This window comes from Eufriesea mexicana, unplaced genomic scaffold, assembly GCF_001483705.2.
Source record: "Eufriesea mexicana isolate 0111107269 unplaced genomic scaffold, ASM148370v2 scaffold1140, whole genome shotgun sequence".
Taxonomy (NCBI): domain Eukaryota; kingdom Metazoa; phylum Arthropoda; class Insecta; order Hymenoptera; family Apidae; genus Eufriesea; species Eufriesea mexicana.
Genome location: NW_016909285.1, coordinates 161614 through 184564, shown reverse-complemented (window position 1 = coordinate 184564; position 22951 = coordinate 161614). Strand labels below are relative to the sequence as shown.

At 37.4% G+C, this 22951-nt stretch overlaps 2 protein-coding genes and 1 long non-coding RNA gene across 3 annotated transcripts in view; 2 read left to right on the top strand and 1 right to left on the bottom strand.

The window, feature by feature from the left end:
* Positions 1–4523, bottom strand: part of LOC108547689 (DNA topoisomerase 1) — a 6836-nt gene extending 2313 nt beyond the window's left edge. The window contains exons 1-2 of the mRNA XM_017900310.1: positions 4421–4523; positions 244–422 (exon numbers count right to left, since the gene is read on the bottom strand). Of these exons, the coding sequence (XP_017755799.1) occupies positions 244–422; positions 4421–4438 (197 nt within the window). The 5' untranslated portion in view covers positions 4439–4523. The remainder of the gene's footprint in view (positions 1–243; positions 423–4420) is intronic.
* Positions 4524–11724: 7201 nt separating this feature from the next.
* On the top strand, positions 11725–14071 carry LOC108547691 (glycosylated lysosomal membrane protein A). The gene is made up of 6 exons (XM_017900314.1): positions 11725–11919; positions 12474–12731; positions 12813–13016; positions 13090–13320; positions 13404–13696; positions 13779–14071. The coding sequence occupies exons 1-6, from the start codon at positions 11848–11850 to the stop codon at positions 13948–13950; spliced, it is 1230 nt and encodes a 409-aa protein (XP_017755803.1). The 5' UTR covers positions 11725–11847; the 3' UTR covers positions 13951–14071.
* A 1513-nt stretch (positions 14072–15584) lies between these two features.
* The window catches only part of LOC108547697 (uncharacterized), an 8950-nt gene continuing 1583 nt past the window's right edge, over positions 15585–22951 (top strand). Inside the window, exon 1 of the long non-coding RNA XR_001890220.1 lies at positions 15585–16475. This is a non-coding gene — a long non-coding RNA (uncharacterized LOC108547697). The remainder of the gene's footprint in view (positions 16476–22951) is intronic.

Here is a 22951-nt window from a genome sequence, read left to right as displayed (position 1 = left end):
GAGTTTTATTTTATAGTAAATTGTAATTTCGCATAAATTTATTAATGATGATATATTTTAAATAGAGAAAATATGAAAATACAGCTAAATTATTAAATGCTTACAAAAATAACTTAACTAAATAATCAAATATGGATAAAATTAAATTGACAGAATGTCCAATATATATCAAAGGTTATTAGAGTTCAAACTCTATTGTAGGTTCTTAGATCACATCGAAAGATATGGTAACTTTGATAATACCTAAATGTAATTGGACGACGAATTCGTTGATTCGCTAGTGCAGTCTGCGTTGGAAGTGCCGGTCGAGCAGATGGCAGTCTCTGGAAACGTGCTGATCGCAAAGGCGGACCCTTTTGTGGTAAACTGTCTACATCTTGGTTATATTGGGCCGAAGCCAACGCAGTGACGCATGCCAACAACTGTAACGAGACATTTCTTTTAGCATACGTACGTTCGTAATTTAAAAATAAAATAAAGAAAATTATTTAGAGAAGGTTTTCGTTTACAATTTCTGATCACGTATAATTTTCTCTAGCCTATATCCTTCCAGGATATAAAATGGAAAAAATGAACCCTAACCAAAGTGAAGTAAAATATCCAAGACTAAATACAAAACTGAATAAAAGTGAATGGAATGAGGAAGGTCAATGGTTGAGGAAACTTAGAAGTAATAAAATCACGATGCATCAATTAATGCATAATATACTGAATCAATCTATGTCTCCTTCGATCTGGAGTATTATTACGGAAGCGTCCTTTATAAACATACCGAGTTTATGACATACACCAGTCATGATACAACAGGCTAAACCATGCGTTCTGCGTACGAACGTCCTTCCACGTATTTTTCCCTTCTCATCAGCTTCTTTCTCTTTCATTGTCGTCGCTTTGGTGACTTAAATGTCAAGCAAGATGTTACGTGTGCACCACACAAGGCGCATTATCCGTATGCCAGTATTATGCGTCGCGAGTTCTCGAAATCGAAACGCTTTCTCTTTTCTCGGGTTTCGTACGATGAATTTTGTGAGCAACGTGCAGTCTACGCTAATTATTAAGAGTATGTAGGTGCAGAAATGCGCTTAGAAACGTGTAAACTAGAATGCTGGACCGGTTCGAAACCAGTCCCTTGGAAACCTGTTATATCGAACGAATGTAAATGGAAAAACAAGAACAATCAAATTACGATCATGCCAATAAATGCCACATTTCGACGGTTCTTTGCTCGATCCCAACCCCTTCTAACGTGTTTTGAAGAGTTATGCTAACAGGCGTATTCCCTCGTGTAATTTCCGTTATATAAGGATATGAAATACCGGTCATATTAACGTAACTCTTGGCTCTGTAAGGATAATGTTGAATTATTTGAAGGCAAATAGCCGAGATAATGAGAATAAGTGAATTGGCAAGTATAATCGATAAAAGTGAAAGAAATTTTTATTTCTTTTATTTTTTTTTTATATTGGGAATAGTTTATTCGATATTTGCTAGATTATAGGTGTAATATGTAAGAATTTCTTCATTAAAATGCTGCTTTGGCTGATTTACGTGTTTAATGATTGCAGGAAGTAAGAGTGGTATGGAGGACAGTTTGTCTTGGAACCCTTATGAAAGTACAATAGGTGTCATAGTTTGGAAACTGTGTAGATTAGAGAAGTACAATACTTTGGTGACATTTTTTACTTATAAATTCATTTTGGAGAATCTAATTTTATTTTTCTAACACTGGAAGTTTTAATGATTCAACGTGTTTTTTAAATTGGTGGATAAAATGTAAAAGTGTTAGAGGTAAGAAAAGTTTTAACTTGAATGGTAATAAACGAACTGGATTTCATTTTTTCAGTGGTATTGAACTAGAGAATTGTGTTTACATTACTGCAGTACACCAAAAGTGTCGCAATCGTTAAATTATCCGACATGTTGCGAATTAATAAAATATTTAGAAAATTGCGAAAACGTCAGAGATTGTTAACATTTCACAAAAATTTCACAGTAGTTGAGAGCTAGCAGAATTCTGCGAAAACACGAAATTCTACAATTCCACAGAGTAATGAAACTGTACAGGTGTTTACTATACAGCCAGAAAGGTGCTTCTGAAATTAAAGCTATCACATTCTCTAAAAATTTAAGAATATCATAAACAATCATAGAATTATGGAAACTTTGCAAGCAATGAAATTGCTCGAAATTTGGATAACGTATCGTATCATTAAAACGATCGGAAGTTACTAAAATTTCTTAGGAAACTTTTTAACCTTCAGAGACCTTACGAGTCAATACGATTATATAGAAATCCAACCACATACGTACTACGTTACCAAACGAACACAGAAATCTCACTATCATCGGGAACTACTAAATTCTACGAATACCAAGCAACATATCTTATTCTAAAAGTCCTGCAGCCACTTAAGAGTCCTTTAAATTAGCGAATTCTCTTAGAATCCCTATAAATGTCGTTGTGAAAAAAGTGTCACGAAAGAGTAAAGGAAGTATACGTTGTGGCAATCGTGTTGGCGAAGTGGAGCCAGTATCGAGCTGGTAGGAATGCACCGGTCTCGCCAGAGAGGGAAAGACAGAAAGGAAGAAAAAGAGGGAAGGTAGAGACAGGCGAATCGAGCGGACGTGGATCCGTTTCTTACGGGATTGCACTTCGTTCCAACTGGTGGCACGCACCTAGATATTTCTAGGGAGTACACTACGAAAAATCTATTCGACTTTCTTGCTTGGCACTTTCACCCGGTTTGCTTGTGCGGCTAGCCTGTTAATTTTCGTCCCTCGTGGCCGAACATCGTTAAGAAATGCGTTCAAGATCTTGCTACAATTTCTCTCCCTCCAGTTTGCGTTTTCTTTCGCCGATACAACTCGCTCGTTCATTCACTCCCCCGTCCAACTACTTTCACTTTCTTCCTTTGAACGATCTGCCTTCTTTTTCCCTATTCGTCGTTCTCGATTTTTCGTTTTCGAATTTTCACGATCGACATTGCGTTTTGTATTGCGTAGTTAATTTACTTGGATATTCGAGAACTCGATTATAGGATGAGATATAAGCTCGAGTATGGCGTAAATAATTATTTGACTATTTTGAGTAACGTAAGCCTATTTTCCTGCTATTATGCAATCTACCAGGGATAATTGTAAAAAATGAAGAAAACGAGAAGTTATGGAGCAATTATGACAAATATGTCGGCTCGTGTTTCTTACGTAATATCTGCTGATTACAAAGCATAACCGGTCGAAACAGAAAGCTCCCCGACTCAAATGTACAAACGTGGACAGCTTGGTAGGGCTGATAGAAAGGAATGTCAAGTATAAAGGAAACTCTATATGTAAGTCAATACACTTTTTACACTTTGTCTAAAAACCTGTCTATCAACTTGGACTCTCTTGACACGCGCTATTTTTTTCCCACTCCCTCTGCCCTTCTCTATGTAAATATATTAGAATGGAATCATCTAAAATGTGGAATAAAACCTTTCCTTGGACTTTCAAAGAATGATCTTCATTGCTTTTCTCGTCTTTCTCTTCACGAATTTTAAATACGGAAGATAATTCTCTATTTTCCACCTAGAAATTCGTATTACATTTTCCAATTTTCATTTTCGAGTATCGAAAATAATTTTTATTTCTTTATTTAAGAATTTTAAACCTTTTACCTCTCTTCCAATTTTACAAATTACAAGTTCGTTCAACTTTGTGATTTAATACCTTCTAAAATATTCTACGATTTATAGATAGAATATAATTTCAGAATATATTAATTAACTTTCAATTTTCCTAGATTTTATATATCATTTTCTCACTCACAATCAGATACAGCTTTAACATATTCAAACTTCGCGCCTCGCGAGCGTCATTTCCAGGTCCGCGAAGAACGTAACAGGATGGAATGCGGGATCGCGTTCAAACTCGAACTTCTATTTCCAACCTTCCACTTTATCAATAGTGAAAGGACGCTTATGCATAGATCTCTTAATTCCATTACGGTCCATTGAATATCATGCCTTTGGCTATTACAAGTTTCCAACCCCTCCAAATTTGCATACAAGCTTCAAAACAGCCTCTCAACCTTCTCACTGTACCTCTCCTGATCTTGGTACAGAACAAACTCTTCTTGATTTATAAAAAGTGAAGAAACTTAAAGGAGGTAAGTAATGATAAACGAAGTAAAATATTATCTGACGATTCTAACCTCTTTACCATTACTTTCGCGATTTTTCCGCATAAACTAAACACGTTGTTTCATATTTTTAGGAAAACGATAAAGAGGGGGATTAAAGTCACTATTATAGGAGGTGATTATGAAAATAACATTAAGGGTTAAACTCGCAAAATGGCGGACGACTCACGGGGCAAAGCATCGGTGGACCTTTAATGGATATAAAAAAGGGAGGAAAAAAGAATAAATTTGACTACTCACGATCACCGCGACGCGCATGGCCGTGTCCCGTGTCCTGTGTCGCAATGGTGGTCACGCTGGGTGTGGTGTCGGCGCGTTTATGCCTCACACTACCGCGAACGACTCCCCGTCTCCGTGTTCTTATACCTATATCCCCGTTTAAATTCCTATGGTACGAGCAACACTGAATACGAGATCGCGAAACGATTCGGCACGCCACCGGTATACACAGTTCTTTAATTTGTCCCACCGGTAATATTATCGGTGTCCTGATGCTGGATGATCATTTTTCCTGTCTGGCGAACTTGAACCATTATTGACAATTAATCCGTTAATTAATCAGTAATGGGAAACTGGTTGTGCTTTTATATGGGTTTTATTAGGTAGTTTGATTTTGGCGTTGGGTCATTTTTGGTCTAATTACGTTAAATATGATGTAATATTAGTATCTTATATCATTATGATGTGTAATTATTAGTAGTATTAATTACGTGCATTTTAGTCCAGATATTGCTGATAATTTAATATTATTGATATATTGTTTGGGGCTAATAATATTGATGTTGTGTAAGTATTGATAATATTAGATTGAATAAGGTAACATGGTGTTTTATAATTACACACAACTATATGTAAACTATTTTAATGATAGTCTTTACTTTCTTGTTGTAACAATAATATTAGTATGGTAAAACGTTTTTAATATCAGTGTTATATATTTCTAGTAAAATTGATATTTATAAGTAGATAGATATATATATGGTAGATAGAATATTGTAATTTAAAGTAATTCGATGTAGCTAGTTATTATTGTTATCATTAGTATGACTATTTATGTTGCTCGATAGATGTATGAAAATTGATTCAATTACATGTTGCATTTAGGCCAATTACGAAATAGTTGCACTTATGAGTTATGTTTATAATTCATCTAACTCCCAAGTGTACCAGAAGAAATCGGGAAATAGGCGCAGTAACAAACTTAACTATTTGTCGAAGCAATGGCGTGTATTTAGTGAGAGTAGTCTTAATAATAGCTAAACTAGTAATAAACATATCATTAAAAATAAACATCGGTCTTATACATCGGTATATTAAAAGTTATCTAAGTATAACGTCTGTCTCATTTTTCTTTATTACTAAATTGGTTCACGTTTTCTTGAATCAGTAAAATAATACTTTAAACACTATTTATCTGCTGCTGTAATTTAAAAAATTTAACATTTAACGTAATTTATTCCTACTTCGTATTCTTCGTACTAAAAATTTATTTATTTTTTGTATTCATAGATCATAAATTTTAGATTTTCCAAAGTAAGGATAAATATCATCAGCAATAGTGTACGATGAAATAAACTTTTACGCTGTTCAAGCCACGTGACTTTTAATGTTATCCAATTCATGCGCATAATACATAACAATTAACACAAATGTGGAAAAAGAAAGTTTAGAATTCGGTTGATGTTGAGTGGTACAAAGACTACTCGCGCTTTCTTCAGTTAATGTCAGAGAATAATCGGTCTCATAGTTACCTAGAAGAACTTCTACGGGGAGATAGTGCTGGAGGCTCGGATTCAAGGTCAGTGTCGGGGCTAAAGCCAACTGCACTAATCCTCGTAATACGATGGCAATGTATATACAATATCCTGAGACGTTATGTAGCCGAGTATAATTTACTGTATATTGTACTTTCACGTGTGCGCGCGCGAGCGTTATGCAGGGTGTAACACCAGAACAAAAATGTATAACTAGATTTTTCTAGCAGGTATGAGTCAGAAATCATTTTACTCAGGAGCGTACATAATTTGGAGAACGCTGAAAGTAGAATTCATTTTTTATTTTATAAATTTGCATCTGGTTTCGTTTTTTATCTTTAATTTATTTCTATGCTATTTGATATTTTAAATAAACAATTACGATATTGTATCAATTATAATAATAATTATGTTCTTTGATTACAGAGGCAATTTTCTATATTATTCAGAGGTATATTAATTTACTCAGTATTAAATATTCTTTCTCGCGTCTGCTTTGAAATTCGATTAGAATATAAATGTGCGACAAAATATAATTGAAAAATGTAAAAATGTTATGCTATAAGTAGTACTGTTTGTTAATTAAAAAAGCCTGATGACATTATTTTGAATTATAAAATGAAATTCTAGATATCCTGTCTTAATAATTTTTTAAACAATTTTTTAAGGTTCTCTATCCTTTTGTAGAATTTTCTTATTCTGAAATATGAATTTCATAAAATCATTGAAGATACCTGGTTGATTTATTGCGAACATGCTGATATTTTCCTAGGCTGAGATCGCTGTGAGGAGACTATAGAACTCCGATTGAATTGAACGAGATTCAAAATGTCATTTTGATATTTTCCTAGAGCGTATTGTTAAAGTAACGATTCTTAAAATATTGATGAACTTGTAAATTATACACGCGCACTAAATGCAAATGTTACCAGAACATTCTCTACCATCTGAAACCAGTTTTCTCTTCGCGTCTTCTTCGTACCTCGTAATACGAAGCGTACTTCGTTTTCGCCATTCTTCCCTTTGGAATTTTCAAGGCAAACCGATATAATCCACCATCAATTTCAAATTATAACATTTTCAGCGTGATTCTGCAATACGTTTATAATATATTGTTCTTAAACATTAATGGTTTGTTTTGTTATTTATAGAAAATATCGCGTTACTCTGTTTATTCCGTCTATTATTGTTTTCCTTGCATCAAAAAGATCTTCGTTTTACATTCTCCAGTTAACTTGAATTACTTAGTAGACAAGACACCGTTCAACACTGCGTAAACTGAAAGAGGTCAAATATAAAATTCTTTTAAGTCGAGCTTCAATACCACTTTTTCAATAAAAAGACGAGGTCTTCTCTTGCTTAAAAGAATCAGGGAAAACTTCTCATTTAATAACAATTTCTATAGAAGTAGTCCTTTCTAAAAATCCCCCAAAATGTAATTCGAACAAATATAAAACACATTGAAAAGGTGAAAAACTGAACGACCTAAGAGTCTGTAAAAAATATATTTTTCCAGAGAATTGAAATAACTTAAATATTTTCTATCAGGGCAATTACAAATTCCCCTACTTGTTACTAATCTTTCCATTAGCTAGTTACTTTTCACTTGCCCCTCTCCAGATAACCCAAATTACAAGATAGGACTATCTCTCTGAACTCCACTAAAAAGTGAAGGAAACAGAAATCAGGCATGAATAACAATGCAACAATCACCAATTTGGATGATGCACATGTGTCAAATCAGGAGGTTCTATTTTGCCTTTTGCTATCGATTTACCCCGCGAGGAATGTCCAGCCGCCATTCAGTGAGGAATGCCGCGAGTTCGAACCCTTGAAGTCGAATCAGGTACGTTGGTCAGCAGGTCTGGGCAGAGGAAGAGAAGGAGAGAGGGATGAGAGAAAGAAACAGGTAGATAGGTAGATAGGTAGATAGGTAGGTAGGTAGGTAGGTGGGTAGGTAGGTAGGTGGTGCACCGGAGCAAGCGCTTTCGCGGGAGGCGAATACAGTGGAGGCAAGCGGAGTCGAACCGGCAAGCCAGACGGATCATTTTGTGGAGGCTGAAACCCCCATGAAACCGGTTCTTCCTTGCGCGCGCTTCTCTCCTCTTCTTTATTCCTTTTTTTCCCTGGCGACGTAGTCGCCGTGTAACCATCGGCTGGTACTACTGCGATGCATACTCGCGTGTTACACGAGTATGCCCACGGACACGCACGATCTTTGGAATATATGGTACGCGCGAAGGACACGTAACATTATTTCGACATCACTGGTCTTGAACTGTTTCCCTGCAATTTTCATTGGGATTCTTCAAGAAAACATTGTTTCGAACTCATTTGACAGCAATTTGCGAATTAATTGTTCCATTGGTTCTCCTTTTCTTCAGTGTTAGGAGTGCAGGTTAATCTTGGACAGTACAAGCTGGAAGATCGAATAAGATGGTAGAGATAAAATAAGTACAATGTATAGGGACAATGTTTTTTAATAGATTGTATCATAATTACCCAGGTAATTCACATTCATAACGTTGGTAACATTGCGAATAAAGAATTTTCTGCGGATATTTTTTTTGTTATTTTATATAGAAGAAACTTCATGAAAATTCCAGTTCATATAAATTTTATTTGCATGGTTTATTGTTTCATAGTAACGAGTAATGATTGTACGTATAAAGAACAATGTTCCTGCACCGAGCATTTTACAATTAATTGTCTGTGATTCCTGTAGCATAGGATATAGGACTGAGCAAACTGGATGCGACCAGTAACCATAGATGGCAGTTCGATGACTTAGAAAAGTCTGGGCGCTGTGGAATTACGATGCGTTTCATTCGTGCGTTTCGTAGTTTCGAGCACGGCGGTAGTACACTTTTTTTCGCCTGTATTGTCGCGACGTCGTCTGGCTTTATCTCGATTCGCCTCGCTCCGTTGTCTGTTTCATCACCTGTCACCCCCTCGAATCGCATAAGTAATGTAACCGACGTGTACGCAAGTGAATTTTAATGCATCGACTTAGAATTGTTAGGCTTCTATCGCAAACTTGCATCTCGAACCTTGTATTTTATGCATTAGCAAGGTTATCGCGAAAACGGTTCTCAAAAACATTCCACAGCTTTTGCCAAGTATTAGATCTTCCTTCGTAGAAAAATATTTTTCATAAATGCTTCTTATCATAACATTTTCAGATTTTCATTTTCATAGATACAGTTTAATAATCCATTAAAATACGTCAACTCAATTATTTTTATAATCGATGATAAAAATTGATCGATTTAAAAAAATTCAAATTCTTCATACAACTGCAAAACATAAAATTAGAGACATTAGTTTACCGATACAATCAAATTATTTCGAGAAAAATAAAATACCTCGAAGTAATCTTGTGCTTCATTCGATAATTCGAGAAACTCCATCTCATTTCGAATAAATCAAACTCCTCGATTCAAATAAATCGAAATCACTTTTATACGAGTACGATATTGAAAATTTTCCCTGTATAAAGTTTAGAATTAAAATCGTTTTGTAATTATCCATTTATCACTTTATTCGTTCAAAAGTTAACCTATAATTTCCATTATCGACTTATGTCTTGGAACGTATCGAAGCGACTTGAAGGAAAATTAATTTTTTTTTTGGTTCGGTTGAACAGTAAAAATCTTGGAAACTAACTTTTCTGTTACGAAGAAAATCGTCATCTTCAGTTTTCGAGCTAGCCGGCTCGGCAAACGCGACGATGGCAGCGTCATCAAGCTCCTCGTCGACCGACCGATTGAACGCGGGCCGCGATCGTGCCGATTCCTCTGATTGGCCGAGCGAGCCGGCGTTACTCACGGCGCAAGAAGACTCTTTGTCTGTTTTTCGTCCGGTCGACTAGCCGGCAACCGGCGGAGCGCAAGTTATACGTGCAGTCGGAGGTCCTTCAGTCGTCGCGCCGGCTGCAATTATTACGCTCGCCTTCGAATTCGATCTCAACCCGTTCGTATATACATCGCGATTTTTCCACCGGCTTCGTTATCGAGATACGCGCCGTCCACGAAACAGAGCCACGAAGCGTGTCGGCGAACCGATCGGGTGGTGTGCATTTAAAAAGTTTCGTCGTTAAACACGAATGGCGAGGATATCGGAGAAATGTCAACGATGGTTTAATTTATCGAAGGTAAGTCTTCTTAATACGGAGATCATGTTAAATATAGTAATTCGAGGTTATTTGTCGATAAAGGTACTCGAAGAACAAGCTCTTATCCTTTCGTTTGAAATTTTGACATTTCCTTGGCATTGTACGCGCATCTAGTAATTATACAATCTATGCTTTTCGTATTTTATGACTTAACGTATGTACAATCTTTTTTGTACCAAATGATCAGCGAATCACAGTAAAGATGAATAGAACATCGATGTTTTTCAGAAGTTTGTATAATATTCTTCTATTTGTTGTGTTTTTGCAAAAAAAGAACGTGAAAATATATGGAGGATATGACTAGTATTAGAACAAGTTACCCGGTATATAAAATGGTTGTATTCTACTGATGATCCCGACTTCCTTCGACGACCTTCAGTGTGGTATCGTTAAATCGTCGAAGAGCATTGGCCGCCACTGCTTCAAGCAGTGTGAGCAAATATTGTAGAAAAGCTATACTTTATTAAAAGATTAAGAAAAAAATATTAAAAAGGAACCAACGTGAAAAATAGTTTATTTATATCTGATAAAAATGTTATATGATTTTTAACGTAAAATATAAATTTTTAATGTGTAAAACTTTCATGTAAAGAGAGATAGCAAGTGAGAATCTGAAGAAACGAAGTTCCTTGAAATGCTAAACGTACGTACGAATGTTCGTATGAACGTATGTATGTGCTTCAGGCGCGGACACTGCTTCGGTCAAGGTCGTAGTCTGCAAGTTAATGCTCTTTTTACACGTTCTCTTTCTTCGGCTGTACACGGTGTCCCGAAAAAGAGGCAATTACTGTTTTCTTGTGCGAAACATATTTGAATAAATATTTATAAATAAACGTGATTATAATTGTAACAATGTATATTTTATATTTTTTTAAATTATATACAATTGTCAATATTTTTCACTGGTATAAATTTTCTACTAAATGTTTTTGTACTGAACGTAATATTTGTTGAAAGTAACTATTTATTACAATATTTATTTAGTCTTAATATTAAATTTTTTGAACGAAATACTGTGTCGAGGATTGGTAACTCCACCACCGTTGGCGGAATCTAATAGCCAATGGGGTACGAGTTTCCTTCCCTCGGCGCGAAAGGCAGCCATATAAAGATTATTTAAATTTTATTACAATGTTTCATCGGAAACAGTAATATGATAGTGTAAGTATTCGAGTAAGTATATTAATTTTAAAACAATTGCTTATTAAATATAACATGAAAATATGTTAGATTCAATTTGAAAGATATATTTATTTAAATAAAATGTTTACGGAATTTAGAAATCCCACTTGGAATTCTTTATTGATTAATATACTTAAGTATTCAATAACATTGATAAGTCATAAATTTATCGATGATTGTATTTCCTTTGTTTGCTAAACTTTAGAGTGTAGCGTCATCTATACATTAATGAAGAAATGTAATATCCGTTTCAATAAATATCTGTGTGGGTATATTACCATTTATGAACGAATATTGATAAAATATATTCATATATATTTATTACATATTATTGATCTTTTAAATTAATTTGTATATCGCGTAAAATTTATAGTAGTTTGATTATCTAGAAAATTCGTATGTTCTCGCAGACGCAACCAAATGTGGCGCTGCAAGCAGTGTACGTTTAGATCCATTTTGATTCCAGTGATTGAGCTTCAGTAGCAGCCAGTAGCGTCATAAGTTGCAGTAGGGTTGTCAGTAAATGTTCTGATTTGCTGTTATACACGTTCGACAGTATGAATTATGTTTTTGTGTTACTGTTTTTGTTCATTATAGTAATAGATACTGGATATTGCACGCAAAGAACTGTAAGTGACGCAATATATTCTTATTATTAGTTATTGAAAGGAATAATTTAATTTGATTAATTTAGTTATTTGGATCAGCATCTTTTTCGAATATAAAACAAAGGTCGAAATGTGATTCATCGTTTGATTGTTCTATCTTGCGGGCAGAGTCGATTTAGAAATTATTGTCATATCTCGGGTCATTGAATGACAATTCGATGGTAATTGGGAGCAGTGCGTTACTTAATGAGGAACATGAGTTCCCATAACCCATTTATTAATTAACGTGAGAACCCTAATAATCAAGCGATTAGCAATGATATAGCGTATGAAAATTTATGGATAAATTTACTTAAACAATGACATTCATATATATATAAAAAATAGAATCAAATTCTGTTATATTTTTTATAGAAATAAGAATTAAAAAAATATATTAATGTTATTTAATTGTATTGTAGTTAATATAAAATATGATTTATAGAGATTATAATTATAATAATATACTACTTAATTATCGAGTTGCAAACAATATATTTACATTTTTTTATATAAAAGAATTTGCCTGGCACTAGTTACGATCATGGCTGAATCATGACTGTGGCACGATATGTAGAGACAAAAATTTAACAACAGTTTACCTAAGAGCTGATGGAGCTAATGACACATTGCATTATCTATGGGATTTTGATGGTAATCCGTCTGTATTATTAGCGCTTACTTCACCGTCAGCTTCCATGAATATAAGTTGGGAAGATTTTCTTATGAAAAGAAAAAATTCCATAACATTTACAGAAGAACCTATTTATACATTTGGAGTAGTCTTTAATAAGGTCAGTATATAAAACTATAATACATATTATCTTTAAGAACGTTAATAATTAAAATGTTAACAACGTTAATATTATTTCTAGATTATAGAATTCAATGATATAAATGATACAGCTTTAATCGATATCACTAATATCGTAAATACAAATATTTTACATCCTATGTTTTATCAATGGGACCGTAAAACTTTAATACAAAATACTGAATTTGTTACATTGAACATGGAGGGTAATTATTACAATGACAGTACTATGAATGTCAGCAGACAAGGAAGTGTAAAACTTTCGGTAATGTTTTCTATTATATTAAGAATATACATAAAATTGATAATTTGTCATTTGATGTTTATTTATTTTTTAGTTGAGAGGATTTTGTTCTCTCGATCATTCAGAAGCTATGCCTCACATGTTACATACTGAAAACTCTACTCAAGTTGATATCATTCTTGATAATATACAAACTAATAAAAGCTTCACTAATAGCAGATTTGCTATTGAGTTGCTGGTTGTAGGTGAAGGAAATCCTGATATTCCTATGTTTATTAATCCAAAAAAGAGCTTAGATGATGAACATACACCTGGTATATTTGAGGTAATTTATTATGATTTGTTTCCATTAATTGATCTAAATAGATTACGAATTTTACTGTTAGTCTTATATTACTTTTATTTCAGGTTGTTGAAGTTAGAACACCACCATACAAAAGCATGGAAAATTATCAAACAGAAGGAGCTTATTTGCAATGGAAACCAATATCTTACGGAGATGCATCTCGTGATGTATCAAGTACTATAGAAACAATACAATATCCACCATTGAAAGTGACTAATCATACAAGTGCTATTGTAAATTCTATGTTGTACAGTTATTACGGAGACAAGGTTAATGATTTACTTACACAAAGAATTATTGTATCATTTGGAACAAAGGGAGATGGTTTCTACAAAAAAACGTATTATTCTACATGGTAATATTGTTTTAATAAATATTCTTATTTTCATTTTATTATATTTTTGCACGTGAAAAAGTAATATTAATATTCTTTTCAGGACATTCTTAATTGGATATGGTACACCACCTAATGAGAAATTTTCCCAGTTGGTAATCATGATCATTTCGATTGGTGTTGGCCTTCCGTTAATTATCCTAGTAGCAATCGGCACATATCTTTGTATCCGCAAGTTATCAAAACGAAATAGCGAAGCATATTTAAGTCAGTGAAGATGTTTAGAGACCATATAAATTTTTAATTGCGTGATATTTGATAGATATTTGTGCACGTTTAGTTGCATCACGACATACCACCGTTAAATTATACAAAGAGATTTTTCTATACTTATACGTAGCACATATATTTTTTACACGTATTTTCAAATTGATATAAAAGAATCAATTTGAAGTATATATTAATGCAATGCATACAAATTGTTCTGTACAAATTTATACATAGGTCATTAATAAACTACAAAAAAAAATTCCGAGAATTATTTTTTAAACCAGAAACATGTAAAATTTAATCTGTTTACTCTCCTATGTTATTTGATAATATTTCTACTTTATAAAGAATTAATATAAATTTTTGAATAGAAGAAATATTTAAAATGTGAAACACAGAATCGAATAAAAGGAAACGTAAAAGAATACGGAAAAATAGAGTCCTTGATTGTATAGTAGTGCAAGGATGAAAATCAGCAAGGTGTCACAATGGCGACGAGCGGCGGGCTGACAGTGAGATCGCAGCACAATCGCCGGCCAATAGTTTCTTAAGGAAAGTCTTACGGGTGAGCTTGCAGAGACGGTCGGCTATTCCGAAAGGCGGTAGACGAATGTTTTTAGGCGAAGATAGTAAGGGTGGCGCGGTGTGGTACCGTGTTTCTCGCTATCACGGGGGTGGCGGATGAGGTGCTGTTAGTGGAAGAGTACATTTTCATTGATCCATTCGTGGTACGGAAGCAAGGGGCGTACGAATTTACGAATCCTAACCGTGATATCGACCTTGTGCTGTCTTATTTCAAATCAAAGTTACAATCGAAGAAATTTTCTCTTTCGATCCGTTCCTACCATGGATTGCGTTCACACGAGCCCACTGTCACAAGCTCCGCCGTCATGGAGGAGGAGTGAGCGGAAAGCTGAGAAACAGGTTCGATGAAAGGTTCATAGAGAAGAAGCGTATACCGCAATTGTCATTCGGTGAGTACGGATTTGTAGTTGCGACAGTCTCTCGCGCAGGTTAGTCGAGCGTGGTGGGTGGTCAGACAGGGGGGTGGTTCACGTAGCGGGTTGCGAATGGTGCGGGTATATAGTGGGGCGCCTCGAAACTAGTTCCCGTGGAGTCCGCTGCGCGAGATTGGCGCGTGGCGGTGCAATAACGTCCGCGTCGGGTTTGTCTAATCGTGACACAGTCCTCGAGAGAAGCTTTTCAGCTAGTAAAAAGTGTGCGCAAGACACGGAGTGCTCTAAGAGACTCAGACTCAGTGTCAACGGAGGACTTGTGAACGATAGTGAATTTTCTTGGCCAGGTTAGCTGGATAAAAGCAAGGGGCGAGAGCAGGAACGCGGACGAAGAAAACGACGACAAACGGGGGAGAGTGTGCTAGTGGCGACTAAGTGAGCGAGATAGAGTCCATAGAGAGAAAGAGAGAAACAGAAAAGGGAGGGGGGGGTTTACTAGGGTGAAGAAAGAGTGAGAAAGTGCTGGGTGGGAGGTATATAGTGATAGAGGGAAACAGGAACGAGAAGGAGAGCAAGAGAGAAAGAGAGGGAGGGGTAACGTCAGAGACAGGCAGACGGGTATTAGAAAGAGAGAGAGAGCGGGAGAGAGAGAGAGAAGGCGCGCGCGCGCGTCTATGTGCCAGAAGGAACTGACAGACAAAGGAAGTGGAAAGGACCCGGTCGGTCCTTCGGTCAGGAAAGTTAAGGGTACGAAGGACGGCAGGAAGGCAGGAAAGACGGAAGGATCGTAGTCAGACGAAGCTGCGTTAGGGGGTGACAGCGATACGAGTGGTAGAACGCGTCGGGTCTGTCCCCCAGGAAGGGACCGTCGCGCGCAACGCGATCAATTTTCGTTGCGACGCGGGCGGCGAGACTGGAGGAAAGGAAGAAATGACGACTGCAGCGAGATACCGATAACCGGCCAGATAATGTTGTCGCAGAGCAAGTTTTACGCTCTCTTTATCCACTACACGTTTGTGTAGCGCGACACGGGGCGGGTCCTTGCCGCTGCGGTGAAGAACAGTGGTGTCGGAAGAGGAGGTGGAGGTGCGAGTAGAATAAAGGATACAAAGAAGAAGAAGAAGAAGCGGAAGAACGGAAAATAGAGAGAGAATCGGGAACGAAGAAATTCGTTGGAATTGCAGAAAAGTTGAGAGGATAGCTGAGAAACTAGGATACGCTTCGTAGTGTCGTTGTCGTCTGTATCCATCGTGACAAGAAACAGGAACGAGAAAAGAAGAGAGGAAGGAAAGGGAGAAAAACAAGAAAGTAAAAGAAAGAAAGAGACACACACAACACACACGCACGCGTACAGAAAAGACAGAAAAGTTTGTCGTCGTACGGTGTGTTCAGTTTACAGTGTCGTTGCTTGGTAGTGTGCTACCCTTGCCGAAGCTGAACAAGCAAGGCCCGCGGAGGTATCTCAGAACCCGCCCCTCCTCGACGTCGCAGTGCCTCTTCTCCATATCGCTACGTCGTGCTTCTTTTCTTTCAAGTCGCGACTATCCCTGCGCTACCGGAGAAACTCCTCGACCGTAAGTGACAAAATTTCAAACTGTTTTAATATTCGTTTATCTCGGGTACGATTTCTTCCTGTGAATCCGAATCGACCTAAATTTTCCTTTCGTTCGATAAGAATCGGCTATTACTACGATTCACGTGAGTGGATAAGTTGGACAGGGTAAACAGCGTGTAAAGTATTTCGTTGAATTTACCACTTGGAGACCGCGTGTGTTTCCCTGGAGGAGGCGCTAATGGCGCTACCGTGCAGCCTGACCACACAACGAATAATCGTTGTCGCAACATCCTTTCTATGTATCTATCATTTTTCTATGCCTTAATCGCCAATCAAATTTTTCCATCTTTCGCACCCTCATGTCCTACTCCGTGACGTAAAAAGTACGTTCGTTTCTCGTTCTATGAAATTCCCTTTCTCCCGTTTATTCTATATACATGTATAATCAATTACCGTGACCACCGTAGTTTCGGTTAGGTTGGACACGATAGTCAAATCGAATTGTAAGGTGACACATACATATACAGTGGCACACAGTCACAAAGTCACGCACACACAAATGACATATATCTACGTATAGCGTGACGCGCGACTGCTGTTCCATTCTCGATATATCGATCGATAGCCACCTCGGTCAGGGATCAGTCAGGGGTTCACTCTCGCGATGACGATAAGCGCTTGCTCTTCTTCTTTGCTCTCTCTTCTCGAGATTAGTCGCACGTGAAATAGCTGCGGCTGCCTTTGTGTTCGTGGCGACGAAGGTCGTACTTGCCGGCGCGCACACTACATACCGGTTATATCGTGTTCCTTCACTCCCGTGTATGCTTGCCCTGTGTTCTTATGTGTCTCGTGATGACCTTCCTCCGCGCGAAAATTGCCGGTCAATACGACGTGCACGATCCGCTTAAGAGTCGTGCGATGGTATCGATCACCGTCTCGTGCACGACCACCAGGCTCACTGGGACTTTCCTCGACGTAAAGGAAACGCGTGAATTGTGCCCACTTCAGATGTCGGTCCTTCGAGAATGATTAAGTTTGTGTTTGGCGAGTCCTAGATCAGCGAACATAACCTAACTTCCGATAGAAGATGGAAACGTTGCTCATGCACGCTGAGTATGTTATTAGTATATTTTACTTTTGTTTGTACTACCAAATATGCAGTTTTGAACGAATTTACGGATACGTAGTGGAGTATATTAGAATTTGCGTAAAATTTATAGGTTATCTTTACGTTAGATGGTTAGTTCTTGTTGGGTTATGAATATATACGTGTAATATATAAAATCGAATGTAATACACGTGAATGATATATTTGCATCGTTTAAAATTTGATGAACTATTTAGTTTAATAAATAAAAGATCGATAGTATAGCCGTGTAATGTCAAAGGTCGTATCAAAGCTACATTGTCTGTGGCTAAAAGGAAGCGTATTTTCCCGTCCGTTCGTCGTGCGAGAAAAGCGTGACGTCAAAGTCGATTTCTTCGACTTAAATGTTCCTCCTGCGCTCTCGAAACCTTTTGCCTTCTCTTCTGCCCGTGATATTTCGATTCATTAATGCAATTCCCGTAAAAGCGTTACTTGTTGGCATTTGGCATGCAACAGTTTCTCGATTCAGTCATTTGCTTATTTCCATAAACTCATTACATAATAGAATCTCGTGTAGAATTTCCTTATCTCTGGGAAAGATTTACAATTTCGAGATATGTAATTTTCGAGAGGTATGTAATTTAGGGAATTGTTAATAGTAAAAAATGGTGGATATAAGGTATATATTTTACGAGAAATACTATTTTCGAATTTACAATTCTTTATGATAACAATTTTAAAACATGCAATTTTCTAGGGTTTAGGGTCAATTGCATTTCGAGGTTTGTAGTACTGGAATTAATAATTTTGGGCTATTTTAATTTCGAAATTTAGTATTTTTGAATGTACGAATATCAGAAATTATCAGTTTACAATTTATTATTTTCAAGAGGTAACCTGCAATTTTTTAATTTTAAATAATTTCGGGCTTCAAAATTCAGATTTCTAATTACCAAATCTTTAATCGAAATAACAATTTTAGAATTGTCGTTTCTTAAAATTTCCGTCCAATAGAGTTCATTATCCTCATATCCGCGATTAAAGAATTTCCAATTTCCCCCAGCAGCAATGTTGAATCTGCAGGAATTGTAACCGGAGGGTTTGCATAGAAATGCTTTGATGCAACGCACAAAGCGATCTTTGTCACAGTCGCGTTCGTGGTAGGGGAAGCATTTAGAATAGTGGGTTCAGAGGTAACCTCTTTCGACGGTGATCCGTATCTCTCTGATTCCGAATGCGCCATGATAAGCAACGGCGCTACAAAAGTGTGCGCGCGCAGTAGCTACGGTGAGGCTAAAAGGAGGGAGATTTTGCAGGGCAAACGTTGAGCGAGCAAATGCAACAGGTGCGATATGTGTCGCACGACGTTCTAAGCAGAAGCGCACCAGAAACCAGCTATGCGTGTTAGTCTGTGGAGTTTATGATATGGATATTAAGGCATTTCTAGGGGATTTCTGAGCTTACCTTATCTACGTTCCTGTTTAATTATCCGTGGAAGTAGTACCATGATGAATGGAAATTGGCCCTCTGTTATTTAACACAGTTGGAAACGAGCCCAATAGCGTATCGAATAAAACTAATAAATGCGAGTAATCAGCAAAACTAGCGATTCCAGTGTCTCCTAGTTATTTTTCATACTTTTAGTAACATTGTTAATACTTTCATCCTTCTAGTAACTCTCTAGCACTTCAAACTTATTTTCTATATATTTTATTTATCTTCTAAAAACATTCTCCATCATTTTTTAATCATTCTTCTAATTATTTCAATTTCTAAGAAATAAATAGAAAATATCGAAAATTATAATATTACCAATATTAAAGTAGCTAATCGATATTGCATTGAAATTAAATTTTAATATCAAAATTGCAGACGGATAATTAAATAATATCTTTCGGATATGGAAATTCAGTTTAATGGTATTATCGATTTATTCCCATTCTAAATTGTAACTACCTGGAAAAAAAGTCTCGCAATTTGCTATCGTTGAATCGAAAATTTATCTTCCTCCACTTCTATAATAAGAAAAATGATAACTTGCTTCGCTTTTTCGGTCGATCTAATATTAGACCGAACACAAAGGGGGCAAATCGTCCAGGAAGGGACTCGCAGACTTCCTCCAAGGGGGAAGATATTGAAGTATAGAGAAAATGATGCAGGGTTCAAGGTTCTATCGATTGATGAAGAACACTTGATCGAGATCGCATCTCGCCGTAGGCTGGTGTACCGAGGTATAACAGCAAGCGAAAACCGTAGGAGAAGTCAGGCGTTAGGCAAGCAGGCAGGCAGGCAAACGGGCAATCGATCGATTGTCCTCGCAAGAACGCATGGCCCTGTTCTGCACCATACTTTAGCTTCAGATATACTTTGTCTTTTGTGGGTCGTGTCAGTGCAGCTGATGCCGTGAGAGCAACAATTTGTATTATGTACTTAATACTTTTGTTAGTATCGTGACACGGTTTATATGCTTTCGAATAATCTAGTACACGTCGATGAAGTACGAAACACCGATTTTCGAGTATATCTTCGTTTCCATCAATTTTTTAAATTTTACGCCAAGATAATTTGCAATCAGTAATTTCGTTAGTTCGATTATAGCTTAAGTTTTAATTAAGTCTCTATTAATTTTGCGTAATCGAGCTTTCCCTTAATTTTTATAACGGACTACGTGGTATCGAAAAGTTGCTTCTAGAAATTTGTTTAATTCCAGCGAAAAAGTTGGTTATAATGCACGCGTATGTATGTTAATGATTATCGATTCCAGTTTCTAATATGACTATCCGAGTGATAGCAATCTTTTGGATGTCACGCTAAAACAGCAGGCGCACCCAACATTTATCGCTATTATGTCGTCCTCCATTGGCGGCGCAAAGTAACTTTCTACTACTGCCTCGTACTTCTTCCACTGCCCGCAACTCGTTCTTTGTAGCTTTTGAAGCAACAACAAGTGACTTTATACAATAATATTCATTACAACCCTGTGATATAAAAACAATACAAATGTTCCCTTTTAATCACACTCAAATTTTTATTTTTTTCTCTAACTGTCCTACATTGTTTACCACAGTTCTAAAGAGTTCATAAAATAAAAAGAAAGTTACATTTCAATTACAATTTTCATTCTCTGTGCTCCAATTTTAATGTGCTAATTATAATTATATTTAATATATTTATAATCAATAGTATATTAAATAGTATGATCAATAGTATATTTAATGTCATACATGAATATTATGCTTGGAATCGTAGCATTTACGAATTCCAAATTTCCTAACCTAACAATTTAAAAGCATCGTTATCTCTGTCTGGCAGAAGTTACAATTACGAGCGTATTTTCCGATCCAGTCCGTATTCACGGTGTATTATTAGCAATTTCTTTCAATTCCCCTCGGTATCGTTTTCAATCCATACCGAACGACCTACATACCCCGCGACTTCCGACTCATCCGAGCGTCCAGTCGCGGGAGTTTCCGTCTCGAAGGAGAACGATATTCGCGGAAAGAGGGATTAAGAAAAATCGAATAACACGTCGCGACGGAAAAACAGATCGTTCCTCAGCCTTCGCCCGCTGTTTTTGCCGTTTCCAATCCTTGGCATTGGTGAATGTGGCTTGAGGGAATCGCGGGATGGTGGTGGTAACGACGGTGCGGCGACGGTAGCGTCAGCACTCGTCGTCATGACAACGTTTTTCCGCAACGTACCCGGCCTGGTTCGTGACGTCACGCAACGTCGGCATCGGTGTCGGCGTCGGGTCGCTGCTGTGCCACACCACAGCGTGGAGAAAAGGGTTTTCCGTCGTCGTTGCCTTTCGGTGGCGCCACTGTGCCCTCCGCCGCGCTCCATCAAGATGGCAGCCGTGCAATTACAGGGAATGCAGTGGTCGCCACGAATGCACGATATCTATTGTTTCACGCGCGGAACAACGTTTACAGATTATCTTTCTATGTCGTACCTATAGCCACGACAAGTTGGCTGTTCCAACGCACAAGGGATGTACAAAAGCGGGGTTAGAATCGACTTTTAGAACACGGTCGGGATTTACAGGGAGGTCTGCCATGATTTCAGCAGCAGTCATGCCAGCATCGAAGTAGATCATGCATTCGTTTCGGACCACTATATGCATTGGGACTGCTTATTGATCCGCGATTCGAGCATTCAAAAAGCACCGTTTGGAACGAGCTTTCTCTCGACGTTTGTGTGTAACGTTCGATTGTCCATGGAATGGTTTTTATCTAGAGAATAATTGGTTAATGCGAATTTTACGGTATAGAATTTCATCGCGTATGTTTCCGTATCGTGCACGTTGTAATGCGATATTTTTCGACATTATTTCGAACGGAGTATAGTATTTCGATTTAATATAACGTTTCCAATGATATTCTTATAAATTGCGATTCTAAAGCGTCCTTGCAAATTCATGCTCCACACACACACACACATGCACACATTCGTACACATATATACATACGTACATACAAAATACCGAGTGTTTAGACTCTTTAACAGGGAGCTCTTGTAACGTCGAATGCTTTTGTTGATTTCTCGATGAAGGCTGATTTACCGTAGACATACCTGACCCCGTTTCTCTCTAGCCTGCGTGTTGGCAGAGTGCCGTTTTTATTGTAGTCATATATCCGCAGGATAAAAGCTGCAATAGGCAATTAAATTGAGCTTCATCGCATTCCATATCGTCGGATTATGTATCTCTTTCCATAATGTTTATTGCACTTTTCACGGCATATCCAGCTCCAATAATATCCCTTCCTTCCTTTAGACAATCCCCTCAGCTACGAAAGACCAACGAATTACACCGTATCTTACTTTCTGTGCATAAATACCAATCGTCCTTAAATCCAGCCTTTCCCTAAGTGCACAAAAAATTCGACCGATGGCGCAATTAGCGAGATCGAATTAGAGGCGAGTCTCCTTCCTTCTATATCGTTAGTTCGTGACCGTCCTTAAATTAACTCGGGCGTCTTCGTCCTTCTTCGGCTGGCCACTAGGCCGGCCCGATCCTGCGTATACCCGTTCCACTGGCAATCAACCGTTCACTCTTACTTTTCCTGCTTTGCGTATGGGCGCGCGCGCCCGCCGTTGGCGCCGCGACGACGACACCGATGCATAAGCGCGTGACCGAGTTCCGGCGGAATATGATCGACCGCACGAAACTCGGTCAAAGACCACCGACACCCTTCTTCGAGCCGCCTCTATATCGCATGCTCCGTGTAAATTTTTGTTGTCGTGAATATGCGTGAACACGCCGCACTCTTTCACGAACGACAAAACTCGAGTGGCCGCTCGCTGCCAAAATATATTCCGCCCAGAAAAACGTCCCGTATATAATATATATCACGATACTTAAGGGTGGTTTACGTTCTTTGTTCCGATGTCTTTTTTCCTCGCTTTTT